The sequence below is a fragment of the Gallus gallus genome, chromosome 4, assembly GCF_016699485.2.
Source record: "Gallus gallus isolate bGalGal1 chromosome 4, bGalGal1.mat.broiler.GRCg7b, whole genome shotgun sequence".
Taxonomy (NCBI): Eukaryota; Metazoa; Chordata; class Aves; order Galliformes; family Phasianidae; genus Gallus; species Gallus gallus.
This window is the reverse complement of record NC_052535.1, coordinates 88,248,028-88,265,979: the sequence shown is the minus strand read 5'-3', so window position 1 is coordinate 88,265,979 and position 17,952 is coordinate 88,248,028. Positions and strand designations below refer to the sequence as shown.

General features: G+C 50.8%; 2 protein-coding genes across 3 annotated transcripts; both read left to right on the top strand.

Moving 5' to 3' along the window:
- The first annotated feature begins 942 nt into the window (after nucleotides 1-942).
- On the top strand, nucleotides 943-9,901 carry FASTKD5 (FAST kinase domains 5). Of its 2 annotated transcripts, XM_046941158.1 has the most exons (3): nucleotides 943-1,009; nucleotides 4,885-7,148; nucleotides 9,805-9,901. In XM_046941158.1, the coding sequence occupies exons 2-3, from the start codon at nucleotides 4,923-4,925 to the stop codon at nucleotides 9,826-9,828; spliced, it is 2,250 nt and encodes a 749-aa protein (XP_046797114.1). In that variant the 5' UTR covers nucleotides 943-1,009; nucleotides 4,885-4,922; the 3' UTR covers nucleotides 9,829-9,901. The 2 variants fall into 2 exon arrangements, with proteins under 2 accessions (XP_046797114.1, XP_420875.6); XM_420875.8 differs by lacking the exon at nucleotides 9,805-9,901 and having other exon boundaries at nucleotides 4,885-7,598.
- On the top strand, nucleotides 943-16,134 carry UBOX5 (U-box domain containing 5). Its single transcript, XM_015286030.4, has 5 exons — nucleotides 943-1,009; nucleotides 9,805-9,901; nucleotides 10,819-11,998; nucleotides 13,914-14,075; nucleotides 15,289-16,134. The coding sequence occupies exons 2-5, from the start codon at nucleotides 9,848-9,850 to the stop codon at nucleotides 15,495-15,497; spliced, it is 1,605 nt and encodes a 534-aa protein (XP_015141516.1). The 5' UTR covers nucleotides 943-1,009; nucleotides 9,805-9,847; the 3' UTR covers nucleotides 15,498-16,134.
- Nucleotides 16,135-17,952: the final 1,818 nt, after the last annotated feature.

Here is a 17,952-nt window from a genome sequence, read left to right as displayed (position 1 = left end):
TCATGGAGGAGAAGGGGAGAGGTGGAGCAGAGTGGAGCAATACATGTGTCCGTGTCTTTCCCTCCAAGCAGATGGTCATCTCCAGTCCTGCATTCACAGAATCATAGAATCATAGGATGGTTCGGGTGGCGAGCAGCCCATCCGAACTTGAGTCAGACCTGAGGGACTTTGAGGTGGGGACAGAGTGGGGATGACAAGACCCAGATGGAGATGTCAGCCACGGCCCCAGAGAGGTGCCTGAGCCAGCCCAAGCACTGTGCACCCAACGTGAGCTAATTCTACTCCATTCCCACGCCAAGATCTCACTCAGCCCCATCTCCTTCCACAGATGGGTCATCGGTTGGACCTGCTGATCCTAGAAGTCTTTTCCAGTGTTAGCAATTCTATGATTCCATGTGAGCTGGAGAAGGCTGCCACAGAGAAGGCTGATGCTGTTCTTGGCTGCATTAGGAAGTATCAATGATTGTGATCCTTTTTCTCTGCTCAGCATTGCTGGGGCGTAGTTCTGGTCCCCAGCACCAGAGAGGTCTGGTTGGAAGAGAGATCCCAACATATGGCCGTGAAGGTGCTGAAGGGACTGTGGTGTTTCTATGGAGAGAGGCTGAGAGAGCTGGGGCTGCTCAGCACGGAGCAGGGGAGGCTCACGGGGATCCTATCCATGGCCTAACTCCCTGCAGGGATGTGCAAGGGGACAGAGCAGGGCTCAGCCCAGCGGTGACACAACCTGGAGCCCAGGAGCTCCCCCTCAGGGCAGCCCCGAGGAGCCCAACATGGCGGCAGCCCGCTGAGGTAGCGCTGGGCCCTTGTCACGTGTCTCCAGCAGCGCACCACGTGACTCTGGTACCGCGCTCCGCCGCCGCCACCTGCCGGCACCGAGCGTCGCTCGCGCGGCTCTCACCCTCCCCGCTCGGCTCCCGTACGACCGGAAGTGCGTCATTATCAGGTGGCCGGAAGTGGCGGTGGGGCTGGCGGGCGGCAGGGCCACAGCCGGCGACGGCGCCGGGCCCCGGTGAGTGTGAGCGGGCCCCGTCTTCGGGCTCGGTTGGGGGTGTGCGAGTTTCAGCCAGGAGCGGGCTGGGGCTCGGGGTGGGGCGGTGAGTGGGGCTCCGAGGCCCAGTTGCGGCCACGGCGGTCCTCAGGCCTGGAGGCTTCCGGGATGGGCAGGGGTGTGGGGGAACTGCAGAGCAGGCCGGGGGGCAGAGGCGGAGAGAAAGCCTCGTTGCTCCCTGTGAAAGGGGAATGGGAGCGAGGTGCGGTCTCTGCTGCTGGGAACCGATAGAACCCGAGGGAACGGCGTGGAGCTGCGTCAGAGGAGGGGGCAGGTGGAGGTTACAGAACGACTCTGCCCCAGAGGGCGGTGGGCATGGAGCAGGCTGCGCATGGCAGTGGGCACGGCCCAGAGCTGGGACACAGCACCACCCGCTGGTTTGAGTGGTGCTGTGTGGAGCCAGGGGTTATACACAGTGATCCTTGTGGGTCCCATCCAGCCCTGGATGTTTTATGGTTGTATTATCAGTGAAGGTCCCTTCCAGATGAACGGTCCTATCCTAATCCGTTCTCATCTGAGCAGATCTGATGGGGGAAAATAATAGAAAGAAAGGGACCCATAATGTTTTTTTTCTTTGCCCAGGCTGCTGGGCAGGAGGGACACAGAATGGTGTGTATCCCAGGGTATCAGGGGCACGTATCTGTGAGCCTGGATCACTCACAGACTTTCCACTGCTACAGTGAGTCTGTTTGGATGTTTCTAAAGAACGTATTTCAGGCTCAGATGCATTGATATTCCCTCTCACAGAGCTGGAACCCAGAAGCATGTGGCATCCCTCCAGGAATGTTGTTGTCCTGGTGTTCAGCTCCCTGTTGGCTGGGAACTCGGCTGTAAGCATGGCACAAGCACAAACACAAAGATGTTTCCATCCCAAAGGGCCTCCACAAAGAGCATTTGCAGCCTGCGGGGCCCATCTCCAAGGCTTTGCAGCCTTTTTGGAGATGAGTCACTGGGAGTGAATTTTCTGGGTAGCTGCAGAGATGGAAGAGAGTTTGGACACTGTTAAATGAGAACTGCTGTGGTGGGAGAAAGAGAGGCTGATTACTGTGGGTAGCAAGAAGAGAGGAAAAATGAGCAGAGATGTAGGTTGAGTTGGAAGTGCTGTAGAAATGTAGATCATAACAAGTTGGGGCACTTGAAGATGGGCAAAAAGCCACGTGGACATGCTTCTTTCTAAGGTGTTTGAGGTATCTTGACCCATCTAGCTTCATTCCTGCTTTGTTTTCTGCATGGTCTTCTCCACAGCTGTTTTGCTGAATGTGGGACAGAAGAAGAAAAAAATACACTTACTGAATGTCTTTCTGAAGACGTCACAGAGCTTAATGCTAAGCTGCGTGGATGATATTCTTAGCTACATGCAACATTTGCCTTTGGTGTGCAGACTCCATGACTTTGATTCTCTGTCTCTGAAGCAGGGCTGTCATTGCCGAGAGGGGGTGGTTTTGGTAACAGTGCAGTGCTGGGTTTTGTAGGTGGCATCACCTTTCAACAGCAAATAGAACACGTTTTAAAGAAGTGGCTGTCTTAGTACTGCTTGCCTGTCAGTCGTAGAAAACTGAATAGAAAGTGTGCAAAGCAGAGTCAGACAAGAAAGTAGCCAATGGAGATGGAAATTACATTTTAATCAGACATTTATATGCAATTAGCTGGAGAGCTTTGAAATCCAGTGCTTTCTTGCTGCTGCTTACAGCACTGGGAGTGGCGTTGCTCTGGGCTGGGGTTTTAGTGCCCTAGTTCTGAGTGAACTTCTTATTTCCCATGCTCACCAGGTAGTGGTATGGAAGGGACAGAATGTCTCCTGCCTGTCACGGTGTCACTTCTCATGCCAGGAGGGAATGTTTCCATTCTTCTGCCTGGCTCTTAACACAGGTTGGTGGAGAGGATCTCAGAGAACTAAACTGAGCCACTCTGCTGTGTGCTAGGAGGGTAGAACTGGAGCTCTTGCCTTCCTGTCTTGCTCCTTTCTTCTCTGCAGATGGTGGTTGTGATGCTGCATATCTGCTGAGCCATTTGCAAAGCAAATGTGTGCGTGCCCTTACCCTCAGTCTTCTTCCTCTCCCCACTGTTTTTCTTCCAGAGGCAGGGTGTTACACACTGTGCCATGGCATCAAGGAAAGGAGAAGCTGAGGTCTCCAAGAGCTCTTCCTTGAGCACTTCCAACCTTTCCTACGCTTCTTTATTTCTTTTCAATTCTGTGTGAAGCTGCTTTGACAAAAGCACAGCCATGTTGGGGCTACATGGTGAGAGAACAGCCTTCAGAGAGCAGCAGGCTGCTTGTGCCTGTTCCAGAGCACAGATGTGCTTCCTGCCTATTGCTGTTACTGCCTTTGCTACCATGCTCATGGCATGGGAGTGACAGCAGTGGCTACTGCAGGGAACCCCCAAGCAGGCAGCACTCTGCATCTGGCACTAAAAAGGAACAAGGGCTGTTGCTTAGACTCTCCCCAGAAATCCCTCCCTCTTTTCTTACCTTCCTTCCCCATTTTATTTGCTTTGGGAGGAGCTGCTGCTTCACCACTGTGCTGAAATAAATCATCCAGTGGCTCGTGTGAGCCTCTACTCAAAACTAAATCCACTTCATGTTCAGCCGGATCCCACTGCAGCTTCTCTCCTACTCTGCAAAAACAGTATTCATCACACCTCTTCCTCATTGTGCTGCTGTAGGATTGGGTTTGCCTGCTCTCACAGGGCATCCACCTCGAACTCAAGGAGCGTCTGTGTTTGATTTATTTCCCCAGTGTTGGGAGAACAGAAGCTAATGCATATCGCTGTTGCCACATCTCTGCCAGGCTTTGGTTTTCCTGGTTACTTGACACCCTGTGGTTCTATCATGTGCCCTCCGTGCAGTGAGAGCAGAAGTGATTTTAAAGGTGAAAACTGCTGTGCTGCATCCTTGGCATTGGACACACGAAATGGGATAAGGATGTGTTACACGGAGAGCTGACCCAGTGCTTTTTTTCAGTCTTGTCTGAATCATCGTAAACAGGCAGCTCATTTGGCAGCTTGTGCATGCTGGCAGCACAAAGCTTAACTCCTGACAGATGTCTCATCCTCGCCCTTTCTGCTGTAGCTCTTGTAGACAGGAGTTGGGAAGGCATCCCCTAACACTGGGAGAGGCTCCCGTGCCTGAAGAGTAAAGCTTTTATCCCTCCAGTTCTCACCTCGAGATGCAGCATCTTGTAATAATCTGTTTCTTCTTCCATGCTCTTTCCCCACGTTGTTCTGGGGCTGTTTCTCCTTCCTGCTGCAGTTTATGGGCAGCCTCCCTTTCGTGAGCTGCTTTTTGGAGGCTCTTTGCTCACAGCCTTCGTGTGCTGACTCCAGGAGCTCTTGTGCAAGGAGCAGAGTGGCACCACAGATATTTCCACAGCTTCTTGGGTGGTGGTCGGTGCTTCACGCTGTTGACTGAAGCAGCAGAATGCTCTGTTTGAATACGTGCAGCTGCAGCCTTTAAAGACTTTGCCACAGAATTATCTTTTTGTTGTTGAAAATGAAAGAAAAGCACTTTGGGTCTCTTACAAAATGACAGAGAGATGACTTCTTCCCCCCGAGGTCCTACAGTCTCTGCCAGGTTACTGGTAACTGCTGTGTAGCTGGTGATACCTGCCTGCCAAGTACCACGTCTCCAGGTGTGTCAGGCCACCTGTGTGCTTGTCTTGAGCTGCCTTTGCATGATGTGATGCTCGATAGTGACTGTGTTACGGCCTTGCAGGGAAACAGCTGCTCTCACTAGGGGAAGCACTGCCATCGCTTAACTTTCAGTAATGAGAAGGATAGGTTAGAAAGTGCTTCGTGTCAGGTGGAAGCCACTCATTCTTCGTCTGCCCTTTTTTCAGTACCTGGAAGCAATTGTGACCCCAGTAAATTGTGATCCATGGCTACGGTGTTAATACGCCGAAGATTTCCAAGGCTGAGCAGGGTGACTACATTTTTGACTACTGCCAAATGCAAGGCCGAGAGAGAAAGCAACAAAAGTAAGCAGAAGGAAGAGAACCCAGAAACACCCAACAGCAGACCCGAATCCACAGCCACAATCCAGTTGCTGGATCCTTCGGACTACAGAGTATTGTATAATCCCTCTGCCTATGCCAAGAGCAGAGCTGCCTCCCAGCAGAGTGCTGCTAGGAGCTGCAGCCAGGCTCTCACTGATGATTCCACCAACACTGGCACCTCAAAGGTTCAGCATACATTCACTACCACCTCTGCTCAAGCTTTGCCACCTGTCAGAAATGCCCTGCCAAAGCCCAAACCGCACCTCAAGCAGACCATGCCAGCACGACTCTCTGCAGCGCAGACCAGGAAGGAGGAGGCAGAAATGGATAAAGCAGAGATGCATGACTCCAAGGAGGACCCTCGCATGTTCCAACAAGGGAGGCCTGAGTACAGAACTCTCAGCTATGATAAATTTGAGCCAATAGAGGCTCTTCCTTCAGAAGAAGGTGACTCGATATTGCACAGCATACCCATATCCAAGGGCAGCCACAGCCCAGGAACTGTCACAGATTATTTTTGCAAGCTGAGTCATTTGCCAGTGGAACAACACGCAGAGTTGATGATTGACCACAGGTTTAATACACTGTGTTGCTGTGCTATTGAGAATATCCAGTCATTCAGCACTTCAGAACTCATTGATATCTTAAAGGCCTGCGTTCGTTTGGTTGTGCCACCCACCCACCCTGTGCTGAATGCCTGTGAGAATGAATTCTGCCGGCGCGTGTGGGACATGAACCTGGACCAGCTGCTGCTGGTGGCAGATTGCTGGCGCTGCCTGGGGCGCAGCGTGCCTTCCTACCTGAGCATTTTGTTCAGCTATGCCAACATGCATTGGAAAGAGCTCACTTTGCCCCAGCTTGTTCAGCTTGTTTATATCATCGGTGAAGGCCGCAAGTCACCCGTGGACTTGATGCAGAAGCTGGAGAGTGTGATTTTGAAGTACTTGGATTCCTGCACCTTGGAGGAGTTGGGTGCTATTTGCTTAGGGCTCTTCAAATCCATCAGTGGTATCTCTGACCACGTCATGAGGAAGATTGCAGACAGAGTCTCCCTGGAGATGGAAGATATGGGCACTTATGCTTTAGTGAACGTGCTTAAGATGCTCCGCTACACTCGCATGGATCACCTGCCCCTCTTGAGGAAACTTGGGAAAGTTGTCCCTGCTCGAATTCCTACAACAAACATCCAGGGTATCATGCACATAACTCTTAGCTGTTCATCCCTACACTACTATGATGAAGGCATTTTGGCTGCTGTTGCCACGTCATTGCCTTCCAAAGTGACTTACTGCCGTAGCAAGGATGCTGCCAAGTTCTTATGGTCGTTTGGATGCTTGGACTACGAACCTCCAAACGAGGAAGAGTTTTACTCCAGCCTGATAGAGCAGATGCTTAGAAAACGCCATGAATTTGAGAAGTTTCCAGAGCATCTCCTTACTGGCTTGCTTGGCCTGGCATTTGTCAAACGCTTCCCAGAGGAGCTGATAGATTATGCTTTGAGAGATGAGTTTGTCCATAAAGTGAGAGGTAGTAAATATGAACTCAGAAAGGACCTGTTCACTCTTGGTAGGAGCGTTGAAATTGAGTGCCCGGGCTACCAAGGCAGCCGTCTTGCACCTCAGCTTTATGAAGAGATGACTGAGATGGTTCTGAATTTTGCAGAGCAGGAAATCTATGTCAGGCCTGAAATTGTGGAAGCTGTGTCTCTTCTCAAGAGCATGTTAGGTGGTCCTGAGTATGTGAAAAACCACATGATTTTGCCTCACACCAGATCGAGTGACCTGGAGGTTCATTTGGCCATGGATGGGCATCCCATCCCTTTCAACTCAAGTGACACTGTTGCAGATAAGAACCTCAAAGACATAGGAGTTAGTCTAACAGATGACCTAATGGCTCAGCTTATCAAAGGGAAATCTAACAGCCAATCCCCTGCAGAGGGGGAAACTGAAGCTGCAGCTCCTAGACAGGAGTGGAACCAAGCACCAACACCCTCTGTATCACTTTTGAGTGGGCCCGTTATCGCAGACACCAGATTGCAAGTCACGACTCCATCGGGGAGCTGCCCTGGGGCCTCCCCTTCTCTTGTGCCCCTCCAGCAGCCCCAGGGGGTAAGGCTGGCCATTCAGGTGTCCAACCGCAACCACTACTGCTACCTGTCCAAGCGGCTCTTGGGGCTGCACTGCCTGAAGAGGCGGCAGCTGCGGCAGCTGGGCTACGTGGTGGTGGAGCTTCCCTTCTGGGAGTGGTTCCCCCTGCTCAAACGCACGCGCTTGGAGAAACTGAGCTACCTCCATTACAAGGTGTTCAACCCAGTGCTGCTCAGCAGGGCTGGCTGACAGCCCGGGGTCTGCTTGCTTGGGGGCTGCTGCAGCCTCCCAAAGTAGTGCTTGGAAATGATCTCTGAGTGCTGGTGAAGCTATTGCAGGTGCTTTATGTGCTGAATCTGCCTTGACGTGTTAGAGAATTCTGCTCTGTTCATGATCATGTGCCCCGTGCTCTTTGTTGTTACATCAGTCCGCAAATGCTGCCATGACAAATAAAACCTACCTTTGTATTAATTTTCTTCCATTATTATCTTTTTTTTTCCCTCTATTCTTAATGGAAGTTGGTGGATTTGTTTGCTCTGAGAGCAGAACAGTGTCATGATATTGAGGAAACATTTGGGATAGGTGCTAGGGATTGGTCTGTTCTCCCAGGTAACCAGTGATAGGACAGGAGCTCATGGCCTCAAGTTGTGCTCCAGAGGGTCAGGTTGGATATTAGGAGAAATTTCTTCCCTGAAAGAGAGGTCAGGCATTGGAATGGGTTGCCCAGGGAGGTGATGGAGTCGCTGTCTCAAGAAGCATGGGGATGTGACACTGAGGGACGTGGTCAGTGGGCATGGTGGGGGTGGGTTGGGGTCTTTGAGTCCTTCATAATCATTGAGCTGTTTGTTTCACTGGGTAATGCAGTTCTGTGGGTGTTGTGCTTTAACAGCATTCATAAACTCAGAACCTCCTTGATGTCACAGCTGCCTGAACTGTCACTGACAATTGTTTTAATTGACAGAGGTTATGAAGCACTTGATAGAAAAAGAATAACAGTTTAGGATGTAACCTCAGTAACGGCTTGGAAGGAGCTTTCCCGTGTTACCAGGTCACAATGTGACTCTGTTCTGAGGAGTGCCTTCTATCACCTGCCTGGCACCAGGCAGCACACCTGCAGGACCTCCAGGGATTTGGGATCCCCCAAGGCAGGATTTCAACAGCAGCTTGTGAGAATGAGGTCTCAAAATGGTGGGTTTGCAGCAAGGTAGGGGTGGAGGTTCCTCTCTGCTCGTTTTCATTTAAAGAAGGTATCACCATGGCTTCTCATGTCCAAATGCAGCAGTCTGCTCTGTTGGAAGAGGATGTGAGAAAGGGCTAAACTGATTTAGCAGGCAACAGGTTCAAAATGAACCTCAGAGCAGTCGCTTTGTCACACAGCAAGTAGTCAGCCTTACTCCCATTAGATGTGAGTGCCAAAAGTCAAAGCGGTTCAAAAGCCTATTTGAGAAAATTCCTTGCTGCCTCCTTTGTAGCAGTGGGGAACATGTCAGGCTCAGAAAGGCAGGGAAGTGATGCTGGAGGAGAATTGGTTCATGCTTGCCCAGAACCTGTGTTACTGCAGATTGCTGTCAGAGAAGATTCTGGGGTAGAAGAGGGGCTGATCTGAGTAGGGAGTCACCATTCCCTTAGGGGGGAACCATGGTGATGTGACGCTGAGAGACATGGTTCAGTGGGCATTCGGTGGGATGGGTTGGGGTTGCACTTGGTGATCTTAGAGCTCCTTCCTAACATTCATGATTCTATGTTTATTTGAACACTGCAACTCAGCCTACAGCAGGGGAATGGAGCTAGGTGGTCTTTAAGGTTCCTTCCAATCCAAGCCAACCTATGCTTCCTTCTGCAATTCTGAGCTGTACCTCAGATGCTGAACTAACAACAACACTTGAGAAGCATTAAAAGGCTGTGAACCATTAAAAGGCAGCTCGTCCTTGAAGGAAACAGGAGATTCCTGAGGTTGCCCAAGGCAGTGACATATTAAAACTGAGGTTAATGTAAGGTTAAGGCTCCTACCTCACAGATAATTTCATTCTTAAAAGGAGTTGGATGTAACCAATGCGAGTCACGTTCTTTCAATGATGAAGATGGTGCGTTCACTTGAATGCTGTCAGAAGAATCATCTCAGCATCCAGAATGCAGATAATCTCCCTTAGAGCTATTACTACTCCCTTGGAGCTATTCAGTAGTGGTTATTAATACTGGTTTTTCATCTTTGCCTGTACCCAAGGCTCCCTGAGCCCTTGGGAGAGCCACATCTCTTTGTGGCAGCACTGGGAATGCTGGCTGCTCTTACCCTCTTTGGGGCCTTGGCATGCAGGTAGGCCCTACCTCCACTTCTTGCCCCTGATACTGTGGTGTGCTCAACTAGGGCTGCCAAACCTCCTGCAGTGAGCATTCAGATCTAATCTAAGCACCTACTTTAAGCATAGGTAAGAGGTTTTCACTGAAAAGAGCAATTTTCCAGCTTTTGATGTTTCTCCAGGGGTTCACTACTTAATGTTTTTAACGTGTTTTTCTTCCAGTTCCATCTCTCCACAGTTAACGGTGGCCTCACCTCCCAGACTTGGATCTGAGCTGTGTTTTAGGAGCTCCTAAGCTTGTAATTCAATAACATGCTGTAACACAAGATCCTTTTACAGATCACTGATGCTTTTTGCCTTTTATTTCTTTTTTTTTAAAGCTGAATCCGATGCTCACAAACTGAGCTCTCTCCAACTGCAAAGATGGTAATAAACGTCTGTCTCCCACAGTTCAAGCCAAGAATTCACTGCAACAAGGTAAAACTGGAAACCTTGGTCCTTTGGGGGAGCACCTTGGTTTTCCCTTTCTGTGCTTTTATTAATTAACACTAACTCTGCTAGTTAGTGGTAGAACACCATGTGGCCTTCTGTGAGCTCTCCGGTGTGACACACGGTAATTACTGGAAGAAAATGCCCTAATTTTACAGGATCTCATAACAAGATGACGTTATGTGCTTATAGATGTGCGTGCTTTGACTCTAGATGTTCTTCCCTGCAATGTCACAGCTTTACCCTTGCCTAGTAGACTGTGCATCACTTGACAACATTTGTTGAACGGTCTCTACTCATTAATATGAGGACTGACACAGAGCTTTCTCAGTGTTGGGCAGGTTGACCCCAAGCAGGACGAGGCATTCTGCTAGCTGAGCCCAGAGGTTTTGCAGGGATCCTGGAGCTGGCTGATTCAGAGTACATTTTTACAGGGCACAATGAGCTGACATAACGTTTCAGCGCTGTTGAAACAGGGACAAGATATCAGGGGGACATTTGTTACTCTGAGAGTGGTGAGGTGCTGGAAAAGGCTGCCCAGAGAGGCTGTGGATGCCCCATTCCTGGAGGTGTTCAAGACCAGGCTGGGGCCCTGGGCAGCCTGGTCTAGTATTAAATGTGGAGGTTGGTAGCCCTGCATGCAGCAGGGGGTTGGAGCTTGATGATCCTTGAGGTCCCTTCCAACCCAAGCCATTCTATGATTCTGTGATAGCAGAGGGTGCAGAAAAGAGTGTGTGGGACCATGTGGTTGGGGGGAGGGCAGGAGTAGATGTGCAGGGATCTCCAGTCTTGTGTGTGGAACCAGAGCCACGGTTCCTCGCTTATGTCATCTTAATTGCTTGTGAAATGAGTTTATTCTTTACTTTCATTCTTCAATTTAAATTTGGCTTTCTCTTGCAATGCAGATTTCTGCTGATGGTTACGAAGTGGAGAACCTGATCTCTGAAGACCTTGCCAGGAGGAATCGTGGTTTCCGCAGCGAATACTTTATCAAGCCTCCAGTCCATGTCACTATCTCTTTTCCCTTCAACATTGAGATCTGCAGGATTAATATCGATATCTCATCCGGAGGATACCAAGCCTTCTCCGGGCTCGAAGTTTACACCTCTACCTCATGCAATAAAACCTCTTGGCAGAGCCCCGAGGGTCAGTTCTCAGGTCTGGCCGGTCAGCCTGTGTCGGACAAAGACGCTTTCACACTGGTGGGCAAAGCTGTCTTAAAAAATCAAAGCAAAGTGACGTTTGGCCACAGAGGCTTCAAGCCGAGGCCTCCTTTCCTTCAGATGGAAAACGTCCTCTCCTACCCCGGCGCCGTGTCTCAAGACCTTTGGAACAAAGGGCCTTCCTCACTGAGCAACGTGTCGCACTTAAAGATCTGCATCACCCACGTGGCCGGAGGTGGCCTGCCTGGCATCAAGAGGCTGGAGGTGTGGGGACAGCCTGCCAAGTCGTGCCCACAGGAGGTGATCGAGGGCGTCTTTCAGGTGGCCTCGCAGTGCATCGCCCAGGATGTTGGCACCCTCAAGCCTGAGCTCTGGACGCCCATGGAGAGCGACTGCGTGCCCTTCAGCACCAATGACAGCGAACAGCAGGCCCTCCGCAAGCTGGTGGACGTCGTCCAAGACATCCCTGAAGAGTTCCTGGACCCCATCACTCTGGAGATCATGACCTTCCCCATGCTCCTGCCCTCTGGGAAGGTGATTGACCAGAGCACCTTGGAAAAATGCAACCGGAGTGAGGCGTCTTGGGGCAGGGTGCCCAGTGATCCTTTCACTGGGGTGGCCTTCAGCCAGCACTCGCAGCCCCTACCTCACCCCACTCTCAAGGCCAGGATAGATCACTTCCTCTTACAGCACAGCATTCCTGGCACCAACCTGCTTGGCAGGGCTCATGCCTCCGAAATGCTCATACCTTCCTCTGTAACATCTTCTCTGAAAAGGAAGATGGACTGTATGGATCCGAGTTCTGTGCAGCCACTTTATTTTTCCTCTACAAACTTACTTGTCACATCTACCTCAGAGAACAGTGCTAAAAAAATGAAAACTGACAGTGACTCGCATTTGATCCAGATGGACTGTTCTACAGGTACCTTGGCTCCCTAAATCACTTGTGTTTCTTGAGTGTCTTGGCAGCCCAGGGCCAGCTTTCCAAGTCAGGAGGCTCCCACACAGATTCCCCTGCCGCCTCCAGAAAGCTTTGAGGCTGTTGTATCGATGTCACAGGAGTGGGTTCATCATCTCATGCACATCCCCTCTCCTCAGCCCAACCTGCTGTCACTGGGTGATGATTACTCCCATTCTCTCCTCTTCTCACCTCTAGGCTTGTTGTTCTTCCTGTGTTATTTGTGCAGTCTGTTTCACAGCCCTCTTGTTAGCTCAGGTTGCTTTGTTTCCCTCTAGGGTTTTAGAGAAAAAGACAACCTTTTTCTCATAATGTGCTGGCTTGATTTGAAGATGTCTCTTTTTATCATAACTGATTTATTAGCATATATTGGATGCTTGAGCTTGCAAGAAAACATGCAGTAATGGGGAAAAATAAGTGCTTGGAGTTGGCAGGATGGGAAGACCCAATTGGAGTGGGGATTGAAGTGAGAAAAAAAGCAGGAATGGGGCTGCAGGCTGTGCTGATCCTGCTCCCCTTTCCCTGGTTGAAGAACCTGGCTCCCGAGGACTCATTTCTCTTGACTCCCTGCCAGATCATTTGCTAGAATCCACATCTGTTTTTGCACGGCTACTTTCTCCCTTGTTTGTTCAGGAATACCTGAAACGTGCTGGAGTTGCTGTGTGCAGCTGTTCTGTAGGTATAGCTGTACTGTGTACAGCAGCGCTTGCATCTTCTCTCTGGTATTGTCAAACACAGTTACTGCTGCAGGCAGGAGTCCCACTGGTTGTTGTCTCACATTTGTATGAGGCTGGAGGGAGCAGCAGGGCTGTGTTGCAGGCAGTCAGGTGTGTGAAGGATGGTGCACATGCAGGGCGATCACACAAGGGCGCTCCCTGGGCAGGTAAGTTGAGTTTCCCTTGGAAGCAGTGGTCTGTAATGCACCAAACAATGGTCCACAGCTTCTGAAAGCTGCTATATCCTGTGGGTATGCAGCACTCCACCCCTCCTCCTCCCAAAATTGCTGAAGGGTAATGCTTCAAGAAAGCTTAAGTGGGCTTTTAACTTAAAACAAGTTCATTAAAGGCTTCAAGTAATTAATTTTCATCAGGAACCAGCAACAGCAGGGGCCAGTGTGCTTTCCTGCCCTGATCTATCGTTCCATGCTGTAGGAAGTGGTGTGGATTGTTGCAGGCTGGGTCCTGGTGCTCCCAGGGAGCTGTGCCTGTATGTGAACATGGGCACAGCCTCATGGGATCCTTCTTTGTCAGCCTTGATTGTTGCAGTGAATATGCAGCAGTAACGCACACATGATCCCTGTGGGAGCTGGGTTGAGCAGAATTAGCAATGCAGGCACCGTGCTCTTAATGCATAGTCTCAATTAACAGCAGGGCTTCGGGACTGCATCAGACAAAACACTGTCGTGCCCCTCAGGAAGGATCCAGCCCTGTCCCTTTGGCTTTATCCATTGATGCAATTCTGGCTTTCTGGAGCCAAGAGAAAAAAGAGTTGTGCCTCTGATTTTGTTTCTGGAGGAAATGTTTCTGGATCATTTGTCTTTTGACTTCATTCAGGCTTTGAGATATAAGGGGGCACCTGGATATTGGTTGTCACTTGGGGACGCGGTTTAGTGGGCATGGCGGCGATGGGTCGACAGTTGGATTTTTGTGGTCTTTGTGGTCTTTTTGACTTTATGACACTGTTGTGTGAATCTGGATGACTTTTCCTCTCAAGGACTCAAAGTTGAAGCATCACATCCCCATCCTGACACCGTGATGGGGAAGTGGCTTCTTCAGAAAACAAGTGGCAAAGCTTTGAGAGTTGCAACCGCAGTGTTTCTGTTGCGTACCAACAGCCTTTTCCCAGCACCCCCCTCTCAAACTTATGCTTCTTGTTGCAGATCTGCTCTCTCACGAACAAAAGCTGTCTGAGAGCTTGGACACCGCCTTGAACTCGGCGCTCAGCTCCATGCCATCGTTCACAGCCAAGCTGATGAAGAGCCAGCAGCAGGTGCAGGGCGAGGGAGGCTGCAGCACTTCGTGGAACACGGGCTCCATCCTTGGTGAGCAGCAAATGGGAGAGGAGAACAGAGACCAGGTTTATAGGGAGGGTTGTGCTGCTGCTCAGCATCTTTCCATGCCTCTTTGGCCAGTGAGCCACGGTTGTTCTCAGAGTCCCATCAGATTTTAATGTATATATGCCAGCTGTTAAGCTAGACCTGTTGATCCACGGCACCACCATCCAAAAGGATGTCTTTGGGATTCAGAGAATCTGTGTTGGAAGCCCTGGACCTTTAGATGCCCCTCCACAAGGTGATGTGCTCACTGCTGGCTGCTTCTTCCCCTGGAGGAGGCTCTCGTGTTCCTGAGGCAGGGCTGGGATGGGCAGCTCCCAATGGCTGCCTATCTCTCTGAATAGCTTTTGATGTTTCACAGTGGCATTAAGCCATTAAGCTTTTTACTGTCCCCTTTTAAATTGCTGCTGTTGAAGAGTTGACTGAGTAGCCCTTTATAGGCAGCGTGTGACAGAAATGCAAGATGATGCCTACAGTGTTTCACACAGGAATCAGGGATTTTGCTTCAAGTGCTGGAAAAGAGGAAGGGAGGCCAATTCAATCTCAGTAAAAGTGAAAAGCTGTATCGTCGTCTATTAAAAGCCTGATGGTGCAAAGGCTGATGTGATCCAGCCCCTCCTAAGCACCAACCCCTCCAGAAGCCAGACCCTTCCCTTTTTAATCATAGAATCCTGACAGCTGCCTTTCAGTATCTAAAGGGGGGCTATGAGAAACAAGGGGACAGGTTCTTGAGCAGGATCTGTCGTGATAGGACATGGGAAAATGGTTTCAAACTGAAAGAGGGGAGGTTTAGATTGGGTATAAGGAAGAACATTCTTATGGTGAGGCACTGGAACAGGTTGCTCAGAGAGGTGGTGGGTGCCCCATCTCTGGGGACATTCAGGGCAGGCAGGATGGGGCTATGAGCACCTGATGGAGCTGTGGGTCTCATTACAGGAGATGGGAATTGGACCAGATGGCCTTGAAAGGTCCCTTCCGACGCAAATGATTCTATGGTTAAGGTTGGAAAAGACCACTAAGATCGTCTTGTCCAATCCTTAAGCTACCACCACCACCGTGCCCACCAAACATAAGTTATGGTAGGCTTGGAGAAAAGAGGCTGTGGTCCTGAGCTATGGGCACCTCCAGCACTCGGTGCTCAGCTCGGGGTGGCACTTGTCACATGTCCCTGACCACACTGCTTCTCCTCTTGGCTTCGCAGAGCACAGCAGGAGCAACCAGACCCAGGGATGCACATCCTGCGGCAAAACCTTCTCATCTTACTTCAAGACAGAGCCCATCTACCAGCTTCCCTGCAGCCACCTCATGTGTCGCCCATGCTTGGCTGAGAAGCAGAAGGCTCTGTCCATCCTGTGTGTGAGCTGCAAGAGGTCGGTGGCCACACACGACATCAGGAGGGTCCACTTCTAACAATGCCTGGGGAGGAGAACAGGAGCTGCTGCTGTCCTGTGTGTCTGTGCGGGTTATGCGAGGACGACAGCCAGATGAGCATCGTGGAGAGGTCTCCTTGTGCTTACAGAGTAGTGGGGGGGAGATTAGAGCATCACGCCAGAGCAAAAAGCGATCTTGAGGATAATAAAAGCCATAGCTTCTTTAACAAGGAACGTGTATTTATACAGGACTGATTTCCACCTGTCGCACCCACCCTCTTACCACCAATCCCAGTGGCTCAGTGGTTAGCATAGGTGCCTTTTGGACAGTGAGTTTAGGCTTCCCTGTGAGTTAAAACCATTTAAACATCTGACGAGCAGCCATTTGGCCGTGGACCAGGAAATGTCCTTGTGGTTGGCAACGTGCAAACAACCCAACTTCTCCCCTCCCCACCCCGCTCCCCTCGCACATCGCTCATCCTTCCCCACTGCAGCGAGGCAGGAGAGGAGCAGCCAATGCCTGAGTGCTGGCAGAGATCTCATCCTGCTCAAGTGGACTCATGTAGAAAAGTCATTGCATTACACAGAACGTCCCTCTCGGTTTCTGTCGTGTGACCGGACCGGCTCCCGTCTGGCTGATAGACATTTAAGCCTTAATAAAATTATGGTTAAAGTCAGGTTCTCTCTCTTTCTGACTCGTAATTGGCCTCATTGTGTGTGTTAATGATTTCGTGTGGTGAATCTGTTGGCGGAGTGCTGAATAAATGGGCTGGAAAAAGCCACGTCGACACAAAAGGAAGAGCTGCAGCCCCGCAGCTTTTAGAGGCGTTGTGGCACAGCCTCGTGAGCTCTCACCGTGGGGTTTTGGGACTGAACCTCACATGTCCCGTTCTGAGGAGTTCTGCTCTTCAGAGAGCTGCTCAGAAAAAGGCCAAAGGGAAAATCACTCGGATGCATCCTGCCTGCAACACGTCCTGAATGCAGCGTGGGTGACAGCAGCGGGTTTTGTCACCTGCACACCCCCCCCGCTGCTGCCACTTCATTGATAATTCCTCTCTGCAGAGCCAACGTCTCTTACTGATGTTCTGTGCCACTTTCTCTGGGGTAATGAGCCTCCAGCTGAACCACCTACATGTAATACCTCTGTTCTCTCTTAACAGGCACTGCCGTGCTGAGCAGCCCATAAAGTTTGTGGCTTTCTGCTCTGAGCAAATAGCAGCCTCATCAAGCAATTGGAACGCCACTTTGTGCTGGCGCTGAGCTGATCTTTCTCCTTGTCTGCACCAGTGGGCGTTTGTTATCCATCTCCATTTATAGCAAAATTGGAAGCCCCCTATCTTTAAATAATCAGCAGTCAGATTCCTCAAAGTCCCACGATTTGGAGGCCAGCAGCAATCTCAGTGTGCAGCGCTGCTGGGTTTGCAGTGAAGCATCCAGGAGTGATTCAGCTCGCACCTCCTCCGCCCCAGGCTCCCAGCTCCCCAAGGAGCACCCAGCTGCGCAGCCATCTCCTTCCCTGTCCTCACTGCTTCCAACAGAACTCGAAGCTGTGGCAGCATCCCTTCTGCCCAGGAGTTTCTCACCAAGCCCTGCCGCCAGGCAGCGGTTCAGGCTGATGTCTTCTCCTCAGGAGCTGGGGAAGGGCCACTGGTGGCCCTCTGCCTGCACTGGCTGTTGTCCCCATCCATCAGCTGGGCCGGTGTCCCCTGCGTCCCCTCCCCATCACCACCATTAAGCCCCATCAGCTGTCAGAGCGTGGTGACCAAGTGACGCTCCTCTGACGGGCATGGAGGAGCCCCGGTCACTGCTAAATACCACGAAAGAAGGGCCAATTTGGGGAGCATCACTTTCCCCAGACAGGAGATGGACGCGTCCCTCTGCCGGCGTGACCTGATAGTGACTCTGGCACAGAGCAAAGGCTTCTCAAAGTTCCCTGCAGGCAGCCATAACTGTGCTGGTTAATCACCTTAAAGCAGCCATACCCACGTCGTTAGGAGCTCAGCGCTAACGAAGGGGCCTGCAGGAGCCTGGGGATGAAATGGAACGTGGCACAGCAGTGCTGGCGATGCAGAGAAAGGACCCCATGGGCTCAGGGAGCCCCATAGTGTTGAGTGGACATTGGGTACCACCACCCTGCGGGATGCTCCTGATCATCTCCGCCCCATGGCCCCATTGCCTGAGCCCTCCTGACGTCCCCCACTGTGACCCCAATGTTTCCACCCCCCCCCAAACACTCTTTTTGTGCTCTACATCCATTCTCCCTCCCGGCTCCATCCCTCCCCATCCTCCCCTTGATTTCAATAAGTGATTCTGCGTTGTGGCTGCGGAGCCTCTGCAACTTGGAAAACATTTTATTAACCTTCCTTGACTTTAAAGAGCATAATTACATTTTAATCTCATATTCCCGCGTTATCATTCCAGACACAGAGTCATTTGAATGCAGCTCGTTCCGACTAATGTAATTTTACGGTACAGTAATGAAGAGACGGAGCATG